At 36.7% G+C, this 21,624-nt stretch overlaps 1 protein-coding gene across 5 annotated transcripts in view; it reads left to right on the top strand.

The window, feature by feature from the left end:
* ACSS3 (acyl-CoA synthetase short chain family member 3) overlaps positions 1-21,624 on the top strand; it is a 79,718-nt gene that overhangs the window by 5,889 nt on the left and 52,205 nt on the right. For all 5 annotated transcript variants that reach the window (XR_015286508.1, XR_015286509.1, XR_015286507.1 and 2 more), the window contains exons 2-8: positions 83-227; positions 5,319-5,507; positions 10,232-10,366; positions 10,656-10,796; positions 13,073-13,153; positions 13,236-13,331; positions 19,675-19,826. Coding sequence is in view for 2 of the 5 variants with exons in the window: in XM_086887839.1 (XP_086743965.1) it covers positions 83-227; positions 5,319-5,507; positions 10,232-10,366; positions 10,656-10,796; positions 13,073-13,153; positions 13,236-13,331; positions 19,675-19,826 (939 nt within the window). In the remaining 3 variants the exon portion in view is untranslated. The remainder of the gene's footprint in view (positions 1-82; positions 228-5,318; positions 5,508-10,231; positions 10,367-10,655; positions 10,797-13,072; positions 13,154-13,235; positions 13,332-19,674; positions 19,827-21,624) is intronic.

Below are 21,624 nucleotides of genomic sequence, written 5' to 3'. Positions count from 1 at the left end.
TGAAAAAAAAAAAAAAGAGAAAAAAGAAGAGTTGTCTTAGTTTGGAAAGCTAGCTATTACATACTTGAAACTTCTTTTTTAGGTTTGTAGGTGGTGAGCTGAATATCTGTTACAACGCTGTAGATCGTCATGTTGAGAGTGGACGAGGAGACCAAATTGCCATTATTTATGACAGTCCTGTAACAAATACCAAAGAGAAAATAACATATAAGGAACTTTTGGAACAGGTATGTTTCATAATGGCTTTGTTAATGAGAAGGGGAAATAAATATTGCACAGTGGGTAGACACCTGAGAGGTAGAAATGATCTACCTCACTAGTTTACTTCTTTTACTGTGCTAACTATTGGTTTATAAGCTTTACTACCTCTGCCAAATAATACTGCATCCATTAGGTTTTAAAATTCCTCTATTTCCTCTTTTTCTTCTACAGTTAAATATTTTTTTCCCTAGTTGGTTAATTTTTTAACTTGTTTATATTTGATTTCATTTTCTTTTCCCCTAACAGATCTTAATTAAAAGGTTAAGCATAGCAATAGTTAAGTCTCTTGACAGTTGCTGTGATGATCAAAAATACAGTTCTATAGAAATGAGGTGTGTAGGTTGGCTGTTGTTGCACATAATTGAGTGTAAGCCTAAATGAAATTTAACTGGGGGGACTCCAGAGAAATCTGCATCACCTGCCCCTGTGTAGGTTGTCATAAGAGTGCTGGTGGCCCTTCTGTCTGGAAAGTCTGTGGATTTTGACTTCCCTGCTGGCTGAAGTAGCCTACTCCTGATGAGACTGTGAATATCCAGTTTCATCAGCCCACTGAGATTTACTCTGTGCCTCACCATGGGTTGTTGCCACTATGGGTGTTTGCAGCCTGCCCCATTGAAGGTTTTCGGCTCTCAGGGCTCTCTGCTGGAGGTTTGCCCTCATGCTGCTACTCTTGTTTAACTGCCTTTTTTCTTCCAGTTACGTGCAGCAGTTGAGCTTAATGCTGAGTACAAAGAAATATTGGAGACTTGCATTCTTCCTTAATGTGTTTCAATGTGCAGGATGGATTACTTTGAAACACACTCACTGTACTTAAGATAAGTGTTTAGTGTCTGGAGTAATGTGAACCTGTGGTTTAAAATGTGAAATGAGGCTCAGAATACAGAGAAATTCAGTTTGTGAGGGGTTTATTCCACCTTTGCAAGAAAAGAGAAGTTGTACAGCTACAAAGAAATTATTAACCTGTTATGCATTCTACCTTTTAAGTAAAATATAGAAATCATGTACTCCTTACCAGTTTTCTATTTATTTAACAAGTCCAAAAAACAACATGCCATACAGTATACTGGAGCTGGATCAAATAACTTCTAGGTGTTTTAAGAAGTCAGAAGACTTTGAAAGGATCCAGCTCTGTATCTAATTTTATTTATACTAATATATAATAAATATAATTACAGTTTTTCAATTGTATTGAATTTTCAATTTCAATTCAATTTGAATTATTCAATAATTATGATATATACATAACATATATGCAAATATATATGAAATCAATCTATACGTATATTGCATATAATAATAATAATACTTGGTTTTTTTAATGCAGAAATAAAACATTTTAATGTATATTATTTTATGTGAACTTGATTGGTAGAAATTTCCTCTGAAAAGTAGCCTTCCTGCTTTTTAAGCTTGATATTTTATTAAATCTCCTAAGATTATATTTCTGTAAGTGTATTAATTGTCTTAAGACATGGTGAATTTGTGCAAAGTGAAAAAATTCTGCTATTTGACATACACATTCTTTCATCTACATTTCTTGTTACAGAGCATTGCAAAACCAAGTGGAAGAACTGGTTTTGGTTTTATGATGTATGTAGTACTCACTCAGAAGTTTATTATAATCTTGCTGGAGGCTGAGTGCTGTGTAAATACTGCTTCTGAATTCTCTACAGTTTGCTCTTAATCAAAAGCAAATAAATGTGAAAGGCAATATTTGATATTAATAGCTTGTCTGTTGAAGCTTCCTGGTCCCGTCTTGTAAAATAAGAATAATTTAGTTTATCTGCTAGCTACTGGACTCCTGAAAACAAAAGTATCAAAGAGATCTGCTGAAAATGGGAGGGACGTAGGCTGTTGTATTTTTTTCATGGATCTTGTAGGTCTAGGAGAGTTTATACTGTGTTGAAGGATTCTGTGCCTGTGTGTCCCGGTCACTGTTCAGCCCAGGAAGGTTTGGAATTCCTCTTTTGAGCATTTTGAATGGGATTCTGGTTTTGTATCTTTTAGGACAAATTCTTTTGGCATGGACCTACACTGCTTTTGGTAACTACTAGGAGTTTACTTCAGAACTGACTTAGAAACCTTAGCTGCTAATCCAGCTGTAGTATTTGGTGGCTGGATAAAAGTGAAAGCATGCTCACTGGGTCCATGCATTTGTTAGAAGTGTAATTTATGCTCTGGTCTTCCAAGCTGAAAGCCTACTTGAGTTTCTTATTATATCACTTGGTATCAAGTGATTTTATTATTGAAATGTCACGTATATTAAAGTGAGTGAGCAGTCTTAAACTTGAAGAAAAGTGTAGAAATAGCATGTTAGTTTTTGAGTGATAAAGTACTACACTGTATTAATGTAAATCGTAAATGACAACACATTGTAACAAAGTGGATGATTTAATGGCTTTTAACAGTTTAATGAAATATCAGTACTCACTTTCCAACCCTCTCCCTTTTTTTGAGAAAGAGTGATTTCTTGGATGTTTCAGGACTACCACATCAATCTGAAATGCAATGTAAACCTGCTTTACAGTGTTCCCTTGTCTTCCAAATAGTTGCAGATAGAGACAGTGTTTTATTGTATAATCCAAATGTTCCCTGTCTGTCAGAAGGATGAAGGAAGGGGCACAAGGAAAATCATAGATACCCATGTATTGTATTGGATTGTTGTCTTTAGTGACATTACGATCTTTAGGGGGGGAAGTTAGGTGCAGACAAGTGATTACTGGTTATGCACAGGTGACATGTAGTCCTTGTCTGCTGTATGCTGTACACATGATCTGCTTTAAATACAATTGAGCTATGATAGATTTCAATAAAAATCATGAAAGTACATTCAGATCTCTTTGCTGTCTCCCTCTGACATCCAGGAAACAGTTATATAGCTTGTTTACAGGCACTGGAAGTCTTCTATTACAAAAATTAAGTATTTTTCCTTTAGCAGGCAAGCATTGCCTTTTTTCACAATTACTAATAATTATGAAATAATGATAATGAATAATAATAATACATGTCCATTTTGTTTAGCTATTTATTGCCCCCTATCCACACTTGCAGTGACTATAAAATACTCATTAAATGTTATTTTCATTGTGTCTGGCCTTTTTGTCAACCCTCTGCTTGAGAGTCACAAGCAGGGAAGCTAATGATTAGCTTTCTTTTTGCTTTGAGAGAAGGTGATGTTACCTCTGTGTTTGCAGATTTTAATATTTTCACACTAGGAAGTACAGAAAAGTAATTTACCTTTGGAAATAGAGTTGTTATCTTTATTTACAATTACTTTCACTAATTATACATAGAAATGACTGTAAATGCTGGTGGTATGGCAATAAATGCTCGCTTTCTTCATGTCCAGTCTTTGGTTTTTGTTGAATTTTGATAGTGTATATCAGTTTTACATGATCTCGATGGGTACTAATAAGTCTAGCATTAAAGACATTTCTCCTGAAAAGTAATACTTAACATAGGAGTTCTGTCCCTTGCAAATCATATAGATACCTTCGTTGGTGTGAGTTTTCAGCTTGGTGTGGTGATGACTTTGCCTTACAAACATGTTCTTTTTTGTGGTTGAAAATAACAGCATAGATTCATGCAATGCTTCCCGAAAATGGAACTTTCGCAGTATCTTCTGATGCAAGAATGCCTGCTTGGGGCTTCTGAGTTTTAATTTTCTTAAACCCTCAGGTAGAATGTAGAAATGTGCTGTTTGATTGTGGATGAGCTATGCATTTAATGCAAAGACATAGCAGATGCTCCTGGAGCTTCTGGATGTTACTGTCTCAGGTTGCTGAAAGTCTGAACATGTATTTCCACTGAAGAGAAAAATAGTGAGGTGGGAAATGGATATATAAAATCAATATGGGAGCAGAGGTACAGGAAATAATGTCATTAGGCAGAGGGGTAAAACAGCAGAAAGGAGCAGTTAAAACCAGTAGTGGGCCTTTGATTTGCACAGGGTGATCCATGGTGCTTCTTCACTTCGGTAAGTACATCACCATAGCTGATTTAGTATTGGTTATTTGTACACATCCCTACTACATACAAAGCAGTTGATGTCCTTTTAAGTGTATTAATGAGGATTCTAGGACTGAATGGAGTTACTCTTTAAAAAGAGAAAGCTCAAATTTTTAAATAATATAAATGAAAGTGTTTCTTTCAGAAGATGCCACATTGCCATGCCGCAACAAGCAGGCTGGGACAACTTCACAGTGCTTGTCACAGGCTCCCATGCTTACTATAATCCAACTTAGAATATGTGGTAAATACTAACAAAATATTCAGTACTACTGTAAAATAATACTAATTTCAGTAGTATTTTGTAGTACAAAATATTGTACTACAGTACAATGAATATTGTGTACTGTCAAAGTAATAAATATTTTCTCATGGTGTTACAGAGGCATTGCTGCTGATCAGTCTATTGCATTTCTTGAGTTCAAGTCCTTTGCTGCTGTACAGAATCTCTCTTAGGTTTCTGCATAGCAAAAATTAAAGTCTGACAATGAGAGCAAAAATTAATTTTAAATCTAGGTATTTCTCTGAATTTGTGTTTGCGTTTGGTTCAGGGTATAAGGTCTCTTGTCTAAGATTCTGAGAAGTTCATGACACTGCAGTAAAGAAAATACTACTGCCTACTGATTTGTGTTTCAAAGTTAACTAGTTAGGACAGAACTTACATTATGAAATTACTTGTTTACATTCATTCTTAAGAGCTAAAATTGAGAAATATAAACTGTTACCTAAATAAAAGAATGACTGGTAGACTCATTTAAAAATAGCTAGACATCACTATAGATTTTTTTTTTTTTTTTTTGCTGTACTGTCTACAATAATTAGTCTCCTTCCATTTCCGTTTTTATATTACAAAAGAAAAATATATTAGTGAGTTTTTTGCAAGAAGGAAATTGCCTTAAATTTATTGAACCTTGATTACATTACGTAAACTTTGTCATACTGACTTGTCTCTTTGATGTCGTGCATCTGTTGATTGTATGAAACTTGTTTTTTTATGGGGCAACAGCAGATCTGGAGAAACTTTAAATATGGATGTTTTGTCAGTACAGGTCTCCAAGTTAGCTGATGTCATGATCAGACATGGTGTGAAGAAAGGAGATCGTGTGGTCATCTACATGCCCATGATTCCACAGACCGTGTACTGTATGCTGGCTTGTGCGAGAATAGGAGCCATTCACAGTCTGATTTTTGGTGGATTTGCATCTGCAGAGCTTTCAGTTCGCATTGATCATGCAAAGGTAATAACCTGTTTGGAGCAACAAATACTACTGCATTAGTTATTCCTATCAGTCAATGTCAAAAACCTGTTGTCTGGATTTTCTCCCAGACAGGATAACATTTGTCTTTGTGTGGCACACAATTTCAGTTTGTTTATAATACCTATTGTTGCAATATGAACAAAGTACTGTGTCTGTGCTGAGGTTGATACTTGCATAGCAGACACCAAGTGAGCAATTTTGACCCCTTCTACAAAAGCAGGAGCTTAATACACAGTTGTCTGTATAGAGTGTACTTTGTTTTTGTGTTTGTCAATCTTTTCCTACAAAGCCTCTCCTTAATATTGGCTTTTGGTTCAGCATTTTCATCAAGTGTATGAGGAAAATTCTGTCAGCCCTAAGTGATTTTATTGGCTTATCTGATGTTTAAACAGATTAGGTAGTACATTTTTTCAGCTATGTTGGGATTTAGGAATGGTATTCCCCAATTTATTGTTCTTGTTGAAACACTCCAAACCTTATGTTGCTTCCTCGCTCCCCCTTCTCCCTCCTCCTCCTTGAGGTGGGGTGGAGAGGAGAACTGGAGGCCTTAAAGGTAAAGATCAGGTTGAGGTAAGAACAATGTGCTGAAAACAGCAATGAAATAAATTAACAGTAGCAGCAGCAATATTCATAGCAGGGTGTATAAGAGAGGCAAATGATTGGAACCGTGCAGAGCCTGCACTACCCCACCACACCCTCCAGAAAGGACCCATCCCCCTTCCCACCTGGTGTGTGGCTTGAGGTGCTATGGAATGACCTCTGGGTCCTGGCCATGCCCCTCCTGGCTGTCACAGAAATGAACCCTGTCCTGGCTGGAACTAGAACAAGCTGTAATTCTGCTTTGTTTAGTTTTTACACAAAGCAGGACAGCTATATAAACAGTTGTCCTAAATTAGTGACTGTGCAGATTACATAATTAATAGAGGTGAATTGCTTTAAAGGCTTCTATGTTCAGCATAAGTTGAGCTTGTTTATAAAGCATTGTGATGTCTACATTAATGCAATGAAAATAGTACTTGACTATTCTTAGTATCTTATATAGGCATATTAGTAGCTTGTGTACTCATTAGTTTCAAACCCGCTGACAATGGAATGACCTATTGTTTTCTACTAGTGAGCAAGGTAAAGTCTGTGTCGCTTTGGTCAGTCACCTGAAGGATTCAGACTCTCTATGGTAGCTGTCTTATCATTGAATCATGTTGCTTAGACAGGACAGACAAAACAGGATTTTGTGTAGGGTTCAAGTCTCCAGGATTTGTGGAACTTTCACTTAGATTTCTGTGTGCAGAAATGCTTTTCGGATGACTGATGTTTGAGTTTTGTAAATACCTGTAAAGAGAGAGTTGAATGCATTTCTTCTTTCCTTGATGCTTTAACAAATATGTTAATAAAATGGCCAAAATGGTTTGTTAGAATGATGAAAAAAGACTAACAACAGCTCCCTAGTTTTCCCTGTCTTTCTTCCCACTACTCCAGTTTTTTTAGCAAGCTATAATTAGGTAAAAATAATGTAGAAGAAAAAATTATAATCTTTAAAAATGGATGTTGCTACAGTCCAAATGATCTAGCATGTTTACTTTTAGAGTATTTTGCAATTATTAACTAGTTAATCCCAATGGTTTTTCCCCAGGGAAAAAAAGGGACTGAGCACAATAATCATAATCCTTGCTTCATGCATTGAAATGAAAAGAGAGGAAGTCTTGAGTTTTCTACCCAAGGTCACATAGCAACACTTTTGAAGTGTTAGCTATATAATTATTAGTTACAAACCATGGACTAAGTCCTAATTTACATTGCCTTTTGGTTCTTTAAAAGGCAGTGTTATGGATGATTTTTGGCCCATCTGATGTATAATGAAAATGTGAGTATGGAGAAGCACATCTTCACTCTAAATTTCAAAACATGTCCCAATTTTCAGCATGGTAAAGCTTTCATGATAAGTGAATTACACACTTCTGAGGCTACCTGTAAATACCTGTGATAGACAGTAAAAATGCTGAATAAATAAAGCAGTTGCACAATAACCAAACCTTTTTATTAGGATTGTATGTGAATTGGTTTAGATGCTGCAGTACAAGGCCTGATGTTGGTAAAATTAATTAGAAAGTGTTAAAGATGTGCAGTGGAAAGCTGGCTGTAAGATGCTGTTATAGAAGAAAGATCAAACTTTATACAGGGTTGGAAAGTCTGAGTGAAAGAAGTAACAAGCATTTTCTAGTGACTATGAAAAGGTACCCTTGGCCAACTTACCTTAATTTATCTTGAATTTTAAGTAGGTCTGGGAATGCTGCAAAGTCCTGAGGCTGGTAATTTCTACTTGTGTCAGGTGTTAGCAGTTACAGGTATTCTGCAGTGAATTGTGATGAAGTGATAGAGCATGAGAACTAGATTTTTTTGTCATCTTTCTTTCACTTGATTCTGGGAATATATAATTTGTAATATCAAAGCAATAGGTAAACTCATACTGTCATGGAACAGTTGGAAGAGACCTTTAAAGGTCATCTAATCCAACTTCCCTGCAATGAGCAAGGCATCTTCAGTCAGATCAGGTTGCTCAAAGCCCTGTCAAACCTGACTTTGAATGCTCCCAGGGATGGAGCATGTATCATCTCTGTGTAACCTGTGCCAGTATTTCACCACTCTTATTGCAAAGAATTTCTTCCTTATATCTGGTTTAAACATACCCTCTTAGAGTTTAATACCATTACCTCTTAGTTCTATTGCAGTAGTCATTGCTGATGTCTAGCTTTTAATCCATCAGTATCCCCAAGTCCTTCTTGGCCAGGCTGCTCTCAATCCCTTCACGTTACCCAGAGTGCACTGATTTTGGGGGGGCCTAACCTGGCACAGGTGCACGACCTTGCACTTGGCCCTGTTGAAGCTCACTAAGTTGTCATGGGCCTACTCCTTGAGCTTGTCCATGTCCCTCTGAATGGCATCCCTTCCTTCAGCAGTGTTAGCTGTGTCACTTGAGGAGTATTAGAGAGTATAGAAGAATTTGTAGGAGTCTGCAAAATAGAATAAGTGTTGGTCTTGCACCTACAACTTGTACTATTGGGTCTTGCTTTACCTCATTTCTACTTTATAATGTTGTTGTTTTTTCCTATAGCTCACTAGCTCTGTCATTTCTTCTCCGGCAGACCCTTGAACTCTACCTGGTTTTTCTTCAAACTTGTTATACTCCTGTCTAATCCTAACATATAGAACTACATGGAGTCAGAGAAGAGGTGGGCAATGGATGTATGAAAGCAATCTGGAAGCAGGCGTGCAGGGGAGATAACGTCATTAGGCAGAGAGATGAAAAGAGCAGTTAAAACCGGTAGTGGGCCTTTGATTTGCCTAGAGTGATCCATGATGATTCTTTACTTCGGTAGTACATCACCTTAGATAATTTAGCATTGATTATTTTTAGATGTCCTTACTACCTGCAAAGCAGTTGATGAGCACAGGTGGCATCATTTACAAATTGCTATAAAGCTAGTGATAACAAGAGTCTTTCATCTTAACACTTGAATAGAACTGTGTACATTGTATTTGTTATAGTCTAACTTCAAGGTGGCCTACCAATGAATTTTCAGTTTAACTGCATTTTATTGTATCATCTTCTATTAAATCAGTGCATTCCAAAAAGGAAAATCAATGAATGCTGAAATTTCAAAGCTCATGCAAAATCTTTATTTTGAATACACACCAATTAGGGATCTTTCCTGAATGACAGATTTGGACAGGAAACATTTTATTATTGCATAAGAAAACAATTTAATCTGTGCTTCCTCTGCTGAATTTAATTTAACTGTGACATTGTGTTTTATGCCTACTTAATGAGATTTATGCTAATGCACACAATTAGTAAACTAGCTTGATCAAACTGAGCACCAGATGATAAATAAACTTCTAAAACTTCAAAACAACAGAGATTGAGGACTTGTTCTTTTCTAAGTAAAATATTTTCTAACACATAGTTTCTTTAGTGCTACTTTTTCTCCCCTGAAAAACAACAAATAAAAATTCTGATCTTCGGACCTAAGTATGCAGATTTCTTCATTAAGGAAGTCTTACATAAAAGCTGTGGTCAATTTATTGACAGAACTATCCAAATCTGATTTTCAGTAATTTTATACCCTCAATCCTTCAACCATCTCTTGAGAAACTCTAGCCTTACTTCCCTCATGTGCCTTATGACTTTACTTTATTCTCTTCCTGTATTTCTAGTTTCCTGCCATCTCTTCTTTGCCTTATTTTCCCTCTTTCTTCTGTTTTCTCTCCTGTTACATTTATTGCAGGCTGTGAAAAAGCCAAAGTTCTTCAGCTAGTATTGAAATATGAAATTGGAAGCATTAGGTAGAAGGCAAAACAGTACAGCTAACTGTTGACATCACTGCACCATTCTTCCTTAGTGGAGGAGCTAAGATGGACAGGGGTTTCTCTCTGTGTTCATTAATATTTGTACAACTAATAAGAAGTTAATACTGTTGATTTCTTACTTAAATGTGTTTGAAAATAGGGAAGTGTCAGAAGGCATTAATGTTCTTCCAACCAAAAAGCAGATGCATGAACAGCAAGATTACACAAACTTGATTTACTCTAGAAAACTGATCTAAACCCTGTGTCTGATTATTTAATACATTGAGTTTAATAGAAAATGTAGTAACATATCTAAAATACATTGCAAAATGTACACATTAACTATCTTCTTTTTTTAGCCCAAACTTATTGTAACAGCGAGTTTTGGAGTAGAACCGAAAAGGAAAGTGGAATACGTATCTCTCCTAGAAGCAGCACTGGCAAGGGTACAGAGCAAACCTGATAAAGTTCTCGTTTACCAACGACCTAATTTGGTGGGTGTACAGTTGTAGTGCCTTTATGTTACCTTTCACATGTTTCTGCATGTGCCTCTACTTTTTTGCAAGAAATATTTTACTGTGTCTGTTGTATTTTGTTTTTTGATTTTAAGGGCAAGCATTGTATCTGTAAGATTTAAATACGAAATAGAACTAATACAATAGAGAGATTACAGAAAATTGAATAGTACTATATAAAAAAATTGAATTGTACATGTTTTTTGAATTAATTCCATTTATTCCATGTGATCTTCTTTAGACAATTTTCTTATTTTTCAATGGGCAGGGCCATGTTCCTCTTACCAAAGGTCGGGATCTTGACTGGGAAGAAGAGCTTGCAAAAGCACAGTATTCAAAATGTGTCTCCGTTCCCTCAGACCATCCACTTTATATTCTGTATACATCTGGAACAACAGGTTTGCCCAAGGTAAAGGACTATCAGCAGTCTAAGTGTCTGTGACCAACTATTTGCAGTTCCTCTTGAAAAAATATTTAATTGAAAATATTGAAAATGTTTGCCAGAGCAGAGTGCTATAAATGATAAGCATTGCTGCAAATAGTTTAATCTCGTTTAATCATATTTCACTATTTTAAAGGCAAGGTCTAGGAATAAACCCTGTTTTTTAATTTAAATAGTAGTAGTATAGAGATAAGATGCATTTGCTTCAAATGTTTCTGCAAAATAAACTTTTGAGGATAGCACAATGTCTTTTATTCAGTACTATTTTCTGTGTTTTAACTTCCTTAGATAAGCCTAGTATAGTCACTTAATGACAAGACCAGTTAATATATCACTTGTGTGATAGCATTTATTGCTGACTAATCTTGTTCATTATTTACATTTTAGCTAATTTTCTTGTAGATAAGATATGGTGAATGACATGACAGATTAAATGAAATAAAGCTTGTTCTGAACACTTGTGTTACTGCACAGTTCTGAGTACATAATACCCTGAATAGAAGGGTAGAAAATAGAAGTTTATATTAAGTGAAAATTAACAAAGGGTATTCTTTGAAAATGTTTGCTTTTGAATGTAAGTTAGTTTTAATGATGTACTTTTAAAGGATTGTATTTTTAAAGTGGACTCTGCTGGGTACTTAAAATGCTCTTTTACAACTTGGAGGAAAAGCTGCATATAATTTTCTGGTGATAGTCTTACCACCACTGATTCAAACAGAGTCACACACCCTGGAAAGAACAATTCTACTGCTAAAAAATTATTTAATGGTGTTGCTTATAAAGTTCAGAATCTCTTAGGATGTAAAGGAAAACAAACATCAGTTTTGCTGAGAAAAATGTCTTCTGCTTTTACCTTCAATATGGGCCCTTGAACACAACATATACATCCTAAATAACACAGTTTTATTGTCAAAAAACCCAAGATAAGACCCTTTGTTTATCTCAGCGGTAATAGTTCTCAGAATTTCATTCACTGTGTTGTCTCTGCAGAGAAAAAATAACGATACCTTGAGTCAATCCCAATCCCCCTTAAAAGAGATTTTCAACCATCAGTAATCTACAATAAGTAACTCTCAGTGAATAAAATAACTTTTTTATTTATTTAAGTAATTTAATTTAAATGCTCATGCAGGTAAAACTACTTGGTTATGACCTTCCTGAAAAACTGTGTTGATCTTAGAGCAGAGGCTAAGTTAGAAGCAGAGTGGAACAAAGGCAGTCTGCTGTCTGAAATTGGTGAAATGTTTGTAAACCATTGCCTTCCTTAGCAATCTCCATTTTAATGAGATAATTTATCTCTGCTGTCCCTTATTTCTTGGATGAGGCCTGAAAGTGCCTATTTCATTCTATTAAGTACATCAAGAGAATGTACCATGCCTAGCACAGACAGGCAGCTGTGTTGTAATGTCTGCACAGTGCATATTTGTTAGGTCCAGTGGATTTCATCCGAATTTTAGTTCAGGATACCAGGACGTAGTTTACTTAATTCTTTCTTCTAAGAATAATGTGCTGGAAGGTGAGGAAATATGTATTGACCATACTAATACCAAAAAATATATCCAAAAGTTTCCCGTTAATGACGTTCCTAGAGCTGGTTTTTGGTTTACCCAGGTGCATGATGCTGTTGATAATCTCTCATTCTAATTTCCAAACCACTCTTTTAGCTGAAGACTGGGGTAGTATTAATTTAGCATTGAACTGTATACTTCAGGCAAGATAGTAAACTTCCAAGCATATATATTGGTTTAAGCCAATTTTCTGATATCTTTAAAAAGAGTCAGGTCAGGAAGGGATATTTCAGGTGGTAATTCACCCCAGTTTTTTCAGGGATCATGTAGTTTGCAGGCACAAAGATTGCTCAGATAGAGTAGGCAATGATTTTAAAATATGCCTAGTATTAGATGGCACAGTTTAAGTGAGGTAAATACTTAATCTCTTATTTTTTGTCAGCATATATTTGAGTATTTTTATATCCAACTTTTAGGAGAGAATTTTAGCTTTGTTAGTTATCTTCTGAATGTTTTATTGTATGTTTGTTTTTTGTTTTCTAAAATTACTTCTTTAATGCATGTGTTAGTCTTCTCTTGTTGGAATAGATCCTTTTCTTAAGTGAGAAGCATTGGAGTTGGACAACTTTAATTCCATTGCTGTTAAAACCGTAACATTTAATTGAAGACAGCAATATGATTGTATCCTTCAAATCTTAATCTTAAATACTTAAATGCTCAAATTTTTTCATTTAGGGTGTTGTGAGACCAACTGGTGGCTATGCAGTTATGCTAAACTGGACCATGTCAGCTGTATATGGCCTCAAACCTGGTGAGGTAATTCTATTTAAATGTCATGTAAACATTTTTGAATGCCTCTTATAACTCCTAACTGTAATTTTGTTCATATTCATTTTAGGTATGGTGGGCAGCTTCTGATTTAGGCTGGGTTGTTGGTCATTCCTACATTTGCTATGGACCTCTTCTTCATGGTAATACTACAGTTTTGTATGAGGTATGATCCAGTCTAAAACACCCCCCTTGGAAATGGCAGCATCTCCTCCAACTGATCATTCAGATGATCCTATTTATGCCTGTCTATTCTTCATGCCATAGATATTTAAATTGTGTGTGTACCTTCAGTGTTTATACCCTCCCACCTATTACAGTAATTTTTAAGGAAAACTTAATTAAGTGTCCTTCAAGCTTGTCTAGATTTGTGTGAAAGGTGATGGTTAGTGGTGTAAAGAATGAAAACAGAGCTGGAAATGGAAGATGGTGGAGTGTACCTGTGTTATTGATTAGACTACCTTTATTTTGGAATTAAGAGGGGGTGTTGCGTTTTGCATGTCTTGTGATGAAAATACTTACTGAATTTTAGCTGGATGTAATTGAGAGCTGTATGGTTGAAACCAGAACTTCTAAGGAGACATCTCTCTTCTTTCCTCTTTATCACTCAAAAAAACTGAGCCTAAGACTGAGATGACATTTGGGGCTTAGTCCTTTACTTCAGGGGATGAAACCTGGTCATGTGGAGAGGAGACTAGTCCAGTTAGAGTGGCCTGTGGCATCCTTTGCTGCTCAAAAAAAGCAATCATGCTGCCTTATATTGTTATTTTTTCAGAATTTATTGTTGATTTTTCTGAGTAAGAAAGAGCACCGAGTAGCAGAAATGCACATTTGTAGACTCAAATATTGTATTAGATTGAGTACCAAATTACTATAGTCTAATTAATGTTTAAGTGCCTAATAGATGTTAATTAGATTCTTCATTCTAAGGGGATTAACTCAGCACCACCACAACAGTTAAGCAGAAGAGGAAAGCAGTGTAAGAAAATTGGCAAGTGCTTGCAGATATTAAAAAGACTTTGATAGTTTTATAGTGACTGTTTTTGAACACTGATGATGTGCTAGACCACATTAAAATTGTGGCATGAATTGTCAGAAGAGAATCACTGCAATGAAGAGGTTTTCATTTTAGCAGGTGTAGCATAAGCCAAAAAGGAATGAATAGGAGCTGAAGTAAGGAGTCCTTCAGCATTTTCTATTGCATAGTTGTCTTACAGTGAAGTTTTACCTCTATGTGAATGCATGGGGATCAATGTGCTTATTGTCTTTGTAAAGGTACCTCTGAGTTTAAACTGTTGTAAAACAAAAGGAATAAAAATCCTACTTTTTTAACAGTGAACATAAAGAAAAATTAGAGTTAATAGGAGGTTAAGCTACATATCTGCTTTGTGATTTTTTGCTCTTGGTGAGATCATTATTAAACAGAAATTTCCCATTTTCCTTCTCCAAGATGCCACTAATCAAGGCTTCAGATGGTGTTCGTGACATAAGCATCATCTTTTTGAGGGTTAATAATGGGAGGAAAAGGAAGCTGTCTGTACACACAGGAATAAAAGTAATATTTACAAAGAGAATAGTGCATGATTTTTCCTCTGCTCAGAAGTCTGTGCTAATAGTAAATATCCGGTAATTTTTAGTCCAATTTCCTAAGTGGTTGGCTAATTATTTATTTTGGGTTAGGGAGTATCAGTGTGCTGTTTAGCCATGGGGGAAGAACATCACATTCCTTTTGCTTGTGGGCAATCACTACTGAATGTAAACTGTTCTGACTTCATACCCTCACTACTTCAAGTGTTTTGTTTATTTTTAAATTACTTAGGTGACAGTTTGTCATTTTAACAATTACTATGCAAACTGTGCTTTTAGTTTTTACTTGCTGTTATGCCATTGTCAGGAATGCAAAAATTATGATGAATTCTTTCGAATGCAAAATCAAGTGTATTTTTTGTTTTGTTTGGTTTGTTTTAAATAATCTGTCCTGGGTTGTTTTTCTCCACAACATGACAAAACTTCAGCAACAAATAAGGTAGAGCCCACTCTGGGTTGCTCTTGCCAATAGGGTTTCAAGCTCTAAGCAACAGGGCAGTATAAAGAGAAAGTCTAGTTAGTACTTGTGGTGCTGTGGTGTCAGGAAAAAAGCAGAGTTGTAGTTCCAGTGTTCGGGACTTTTAACTGGGGCAAGGGTAAGGAAGAGGATACCCACGCTTGTCAAGAACCAGGCACTGAGGACTTCATTTGAGTGGTCTAGGTCAGAGAAGGAACCCCACACAGAGCTGTAGTAAGACTGTGTGCCTGGAGTGTCTCACAAGGATCCCTGGAGTCCTGTAGTTGCAGCAGATTTGCAGGATACATAAGAGCAACAGCTTTGAAATTGCTGTTCTTTGGCACAGTTCTTGGAGACAGCCAAGAACTTTCTTGCTGTTTTTGTAAGCCAGTATCATCAGCTTACAAAGCAAGCACTGAAATCTGGCAGGCATCACTCTGCTGTCACCCATACTGATTGTTGAGCGAATTCAGTAGGACATGTCATCTCAAGTCTTTATGATATGTCACAATTTTGTGTGTGCTTTGACATCGGCAAGTTTTAGTGACAATGAGTTCCATGCACAACATTTTCTATACGGACAGAATTTCCTCATAATTTTGGATTTAGTGGTAATTGAAGAACCCGTTGTTGTTAGGGGTCAGACAGAAAGTGAATTGATGCCCTCTTACTCCTGCATTGTTGGACATTTTATTATAGCTCTTCTTCCGTGACTCATTCCTCAAATAATCTATCCTGGTGGCTTCTCACATTCTCTGTACAAGAACTTTCCTATCCCCTTGATGGTGTCTGTGAATCTTTTTTGATAATCATGTATGAAATCATACACCATCAGCACATTTTGCCTCAGGATGTTCGCTCAGCTGTTTGATATCTCATAAATTGCATGCTAAATCTGAGTGCTTCCAGAGAAATGTTCCTATCTGTTTGTCTGTCTCAGAGTCTCTCGGTAGGTCTTTTCTGTGGGACTCTTTCTAGCTGATACAAGAAGTGTCTGTTCTTACTTTTCTCTTTTAAATTAGGTGAGACAGATCACTCTCTTTCTAACTGTCCTGTTCCCATTTACTATGCTGTCATTTCCTATCAACCATAGATATTATTGCCAGTAACTTTTAAAAATCAATTTTCATCTCCAGTATCGATGCGAATACTGAATAGCAGCAGGTCTTGAACTGATCTCTGCAGAAATCCAGTGGAATTATATCATGGAAGTAGCTCAGTCCCCAGTTGACTCAGCAGTCTGTCAACATATTCTGAATTCAATTACCCTGTGGTTTACTGCTTATATTGCTAACTTTTAAAAATAAAAATTACAGATGGTAATAACCCTTCATGGGATATGGTAGTACTTATTAAATTTTTTGCATAATAAATGACTACTCTCTCTGGCAATTTTATTTGTAGGTTTTGGGTTCTGAAATTAATTTGCACTGTTTCAGATACGGTTTGCTTATGTGTTACAATCTGATTATTAGGGTGATTAATTAAGGTGCAAACAAGACCATATGCCAAAGTCAATAGTATGGATTTTATTTATCAGTAAATGTGAAGTAGAGAGAGAGATAGAGAGAAATATAAGAAAGAGGAGGGGGAAAGAGAGAGAGACATACTTAAGGAAAAGTTGGTCAGCCCTCCTGTGGATCCAGGAGGATCCTGTTGGTCCTCTTCTGTTCTTTTCTGTGGTGGGGGTTCCATGAAACATAGAATTCAATGGGTATTAATATACAATCAAGCATACATGCCCAAGCACCTCTGCTATGAGGGAGTTTTACACTCTCTTATGCATCAGCATCTGAATCGTTGCAAAACTTCGAATCACTTGCAGTTCTCTGGTCAAAGGCCTGAGGAATGAGTCTGGGGACCTTTGGGGGTCTTTAATGGTTTATGATTCCTTCTAAGACATGAGAGCCGATCTCACATGATTGTCCCATGGTGGTGGATGTTCACTCCCTCTGTCTTATGTGGACCAGTTTTGCCATCACACTCCCAAAAAATCACTTCCTCCCTCTTGGATGCATTCTTCTTTCCTAGCTGTGTTTACTTCTGCTTAGATTGGAGGTGATTGGGCAGTAGTGCCATCTTTATCTCAAGTTCCCTGTCAGGTGACTTAACTCACAGTCCAAATTCCCATCAGGAGGCATATTCAGAGGGATGGACTTTGGTGGCCTCAGATGAGTTCTCTGCACACTTTGCTACGGTGGGCAAAGTCCTTCAGTGATATTAAAAATGTTTGAGCCATTATCCATTTCAGTCTCACACATTATGTCCATTTTTGTTTCTACATTTGCTGAACTCTGAACAGCTTCCAAGACACTTGGGAAGTTTTTCTGCAGAATCAGTAAGAATATTTTTCACCTGTGCCAGATTTTTTCTTTTTTCCTAAATGAATATCTTATTCTCTGGGTCATATATCCTATCAATGCTTAGGAGATTTTCTCCTCTTTCTACTGTTTGTGTTTTATTTGGTTTTCTCCTATATCTGAGCCTGGTAACTGCAAACCTAAACTGCTTTAGCTTACCTGTGACATAAACATCCACCTGTCAGAGTCCTGTATTTTCACCCAAGCACTCCTGAGGGTTTAACAGTTTTTGTGGAAGATACTGTCAGGCTCAGGCTTGTTGGAAGTTGAGGCACAAGGGTGTCTGTGACATAGGTCAGGCAGAGATCAGGTGTGAAGTGGGATCTGGGAGGGAGTGGGTGTGCTCAGGGCCAGACCTAGCCCTTTTATGGGCTCTGAATATTTACATTTGGTTAAAAGTAACAGCCCACTTTATTACTGGCAGACTAACCAACTTCAGCTTGCTCCACAGCTAGGTGTTTCTGTGTCCAAGATGATTGATACTAGTTCAAGTACATAATTACGTAATGAGAAGCTTGTGGCAGTTTGGCATTTTTCAGAGACTGAGGCCATTTGTTTTAGTATTAATGATGTGGGCTTGAACACTTAACTAGGTGCATACAGATCTGCACATTACAGGGAGAGAACATCAACATGAACACAGGTTCATGAACAAATTCTGATGAACACATGAAAGTTGTGATGAAGTCTGCTAAGGTGATGCTTCAAGACAGTCTGGTGAAAGATTTTTCTTTGGGTACTGTTACCCAACAGGAAAAAGGATGTAACTCACTTTTTCAACAAGCATGATTTTGCATTTTTTTTTGGTTATTAAGGATAGGCTAATTGCAGAAAGAGGGGTTTTGGTGTTGATTATACTACACTCTGCTACTTGGGCTGGGAACTGTTATTTTTAATTTATTTTCTCTTTTTTTTTTTGTTTGTCACAGCTTGCTTAATACTTTTTTAAAAATAGCTTTTCAATTGTGCGCTCTATTTTGTCTAATTTTAAAATCTTTTATGGTGCACCTCTTTTTGAGAACACTTCTCACTTGAAGCAGCATCTCACCATAAGGCTGCAAAATCCCTGGTACATATCCAGCCTTGGCTGTCTTGTGTTCTTTGAATCTGCTTAATGGTTCACCAGTGCTGTTGCCAGTGTTCAGGCCCAGCTGGATGCAACAGGAAAAGTGTGTGTCTTTTGACGTGTGTGCTCTGTCAAAGTTCATCTTTTAAGTGTGGCCTTTCTAGTGAAAAGGTTATAGTGATACCTGTAGAGCTAAAACTCATTCTACATTAACATCACCTTTTAATTTCAGAATATGTATGGAGCAGTTCATGCACCGTGGTAATTACACATACAGTAAGACCGTAACTATATGATTCTGTGCTGACTGCTTTTCATGTTTTCACCACAGAAAAGTATTCTTGATTATTTTTTATTAGGATTACTTACCATTGAACAATTTGTCATAAATGATTATTTCTGTTTACAGTTCTCTTGACTATGCTCTTTAACTCAAGAAAAACCCAACCCCAAAGCAGGCCACAGTCTGGTAACACCCTAGAATAGAATAGGGGACCCTTTAGGATCTCTCCAGGCTTCATGTGGGGTAGCATGAAGGTTCCAAAAAAACAATTGTAAGCAGCTAAGTGGGATTATCATTATTATTATTCCAGATTTGAGAAAAATTTCTAGGTAAGAAAAAGCTATCTGTGCATGGGAATATAGTTGCAGTGCCGCTGTGTCCAGAGACTCCTTGTTCAGAAGGAGTGTGGGTGTTTTTCCATCTCAGGGTAGATATAGACATGACTCTCTCTGCTGCCAGTGCATTAACATGTCTTTGTGTCTGTCTTTTCATTTACATGTCCGTTTGTCCTAATTTTCGAAGTAGTAACTAATATGTGCTGTGTTCATGTAAGGGATGGCTCCCAAGCTCATGAATTTATTTCTACAAGTGAATACACTCAGAGTATTATTATTTTTAACAAAGCCTCCTTTGAAGTCTTACTTGAAATTACTTCTGTTGCTGTGCTACCTCTACTGTTATGTGTTCAAGCCTTGAACTGTCAAGGAATTATGAGGTATTTTTATCCTGTGACATTTTAAATTACTCTCTCCATAGGGGAAGCCTGTGGGAACGCCAGATGCTGGTGCCTATTTCCGTGTGCTAGCAGAGCATGAAGTAGCTGCCTTCTTTACTTCACCAACTGCAATTAGAGCAATCCGTCAGCAGGACCCTGAGGCAGCCTTGGGAAAGCAGTACTTGCTGAAAAGGTGAAGTAAGGATACACTGGAAGCAGTTTTTTCCAGAAACAGGCTGCATGAACTAAGAATAACAGAGTATCTGGGGTTTTGCCCACCTCTGTAGAGAGCCATTTTAATCTATTCTTGAAAATTTAGATGTACACATATTTGCTTGTAAATTTTTACTGATAGTTTTGAGGAGATGAAAACTGTCAAAAAGTCTATGACTCTTAATGTTAAGAGCTTTTATTGAGTTAGGATTCCTCTCCCATCTTTTACTTTACTCCCCTGTGCTTATACTCTGTTATACAGCCTTGGATTATGTCATCCCATACTGCTTTTCTTCATGACCTCTCATTTTGTCAAGATCTTTAGTATTTGTTTAATCAGAAGCTAGTCAGTGTTTTGGTTGCTCTCCCAAAACTTCGTTATTGTTTATGATTATGTGTCCAAAGAGCTATTTGCTGTCTTATACTGCTTTTAAGGTGTTTAGCACTATACTATCAGCATGCTTCAGAGTCTTGACTGAGTTCATTCTAATAAATCCCCTGTGAGGTGAGAAAGTAGTATTATCTGTATTTTGCAGATGGGAGGCTGAGGCACAGAGAGATTAAGGTCAAAGTCTTCTGTTAGTTTTGAATATCTAGTCTGAGCCACTGAAATGCCACTGTTTTGAAGATCATGGTATTATATGGTTAAAACGTGGTATTAGCTTTATATTTATGAAATGCTTCTCACAGGAACTTAGATCTGTGAGTGTTTGATACTTCTGCAGACCAAGTTTCTGTATCTTATGCTAAACATTCTAAAAAATGAAAAATACATGGGTTTGGACCACATCTAATCTTGAAGTTGAATGATTTGCCCAGCATCAAGCAGGGACTATGTCCAATTGTAGGCAGTATTCAGTCACAAGAACATCTATTATCACCCTTGTTCAAAGAGAAGGGGAAGATGCAAAGCCATGTAGCTTCATTAGACCTCCACATTCTTAATTGCTCTGGAAAGTTTATTATTAGTAAGCTGGATTTATTCCTGAGGTATTCATTACAAGCTTATCATTACTTTCTTCCATCTGTTTTGACTGCTATCATCAATCCTTACTCCTTCTTGAAGTAAGAAACAAGCTCATTTGGGAGGTTTATTGACAAGAAAGTGATTCAGATGCTAGAAAATTTAATTGCTGTTCCTTGGCATTTCTTAGGCAATTACTTTGTCTTCAGAGTATTCATTTAATGGGCAATCTGCTAACCTGCTTTATAAGTTGTCACATTCTCTGGCCAAATGAGAATTCTAGATAAGAGTCTACTTGCACTATCAGTTGCCACAAATATAAAGACGTATTTCATCATTCTTATTCAGTCATATCAAATGAGCTTCTCCAGTTGTCTGCAGCTTCAGTTGTGTCATAGTTCATTCAGCTTTGGATCATGTCATTCACTGGGATGTGATGTCTCCTTACTGAACCCTCTAATGCAGCATTTAATACCTAGTAGGTGCAGTTGTTAAGAAAGTCTATCAGGTGATTAAAATTTCCATTCTAGGAAAATACTTGGGTTTGGGTGTTACTTGGATAGACTTTTCTATTCAAGGTCAAGTGAATGCTGTCTGGTTCAGTTTGAAAGCAGTCTTAGTTCATTTGCTTGATCTATGATGCTTTCTTCTTTGTTACATGGTGAAGAATCTTTGAAATTTGTCTTTCTGCTATGTGCACTAAGATGGATCCTTACTTTAGAGACTGCATTCAGGGATGCAGTCCTGAAAGAGGCTTCCACCATAGTACATTTTGTTTCTGAAATGTTCTGTTAAATAAATGGTAAAGGTCAAC

Source organism: Cyanistes caeruleus, chromosome 4 (assembly GCF_971803275.1).
Source record: "Cyanistes caeruleus chromosome 4, bCyaCae1.hap1.1, whole genome shotgun sequence".
Taxonomy (NCBI): Eukaryota; Metazoa; Chordata; class Aves; order Passeriformes; family Paridae; genus Cyanistes; species Cyanistes caeruleus.
The sequence above is the reverse complement of the archived record's forward strand: the minus strand, read 5'-3'. Positions and strand labels throughout refer to the sequence as shown.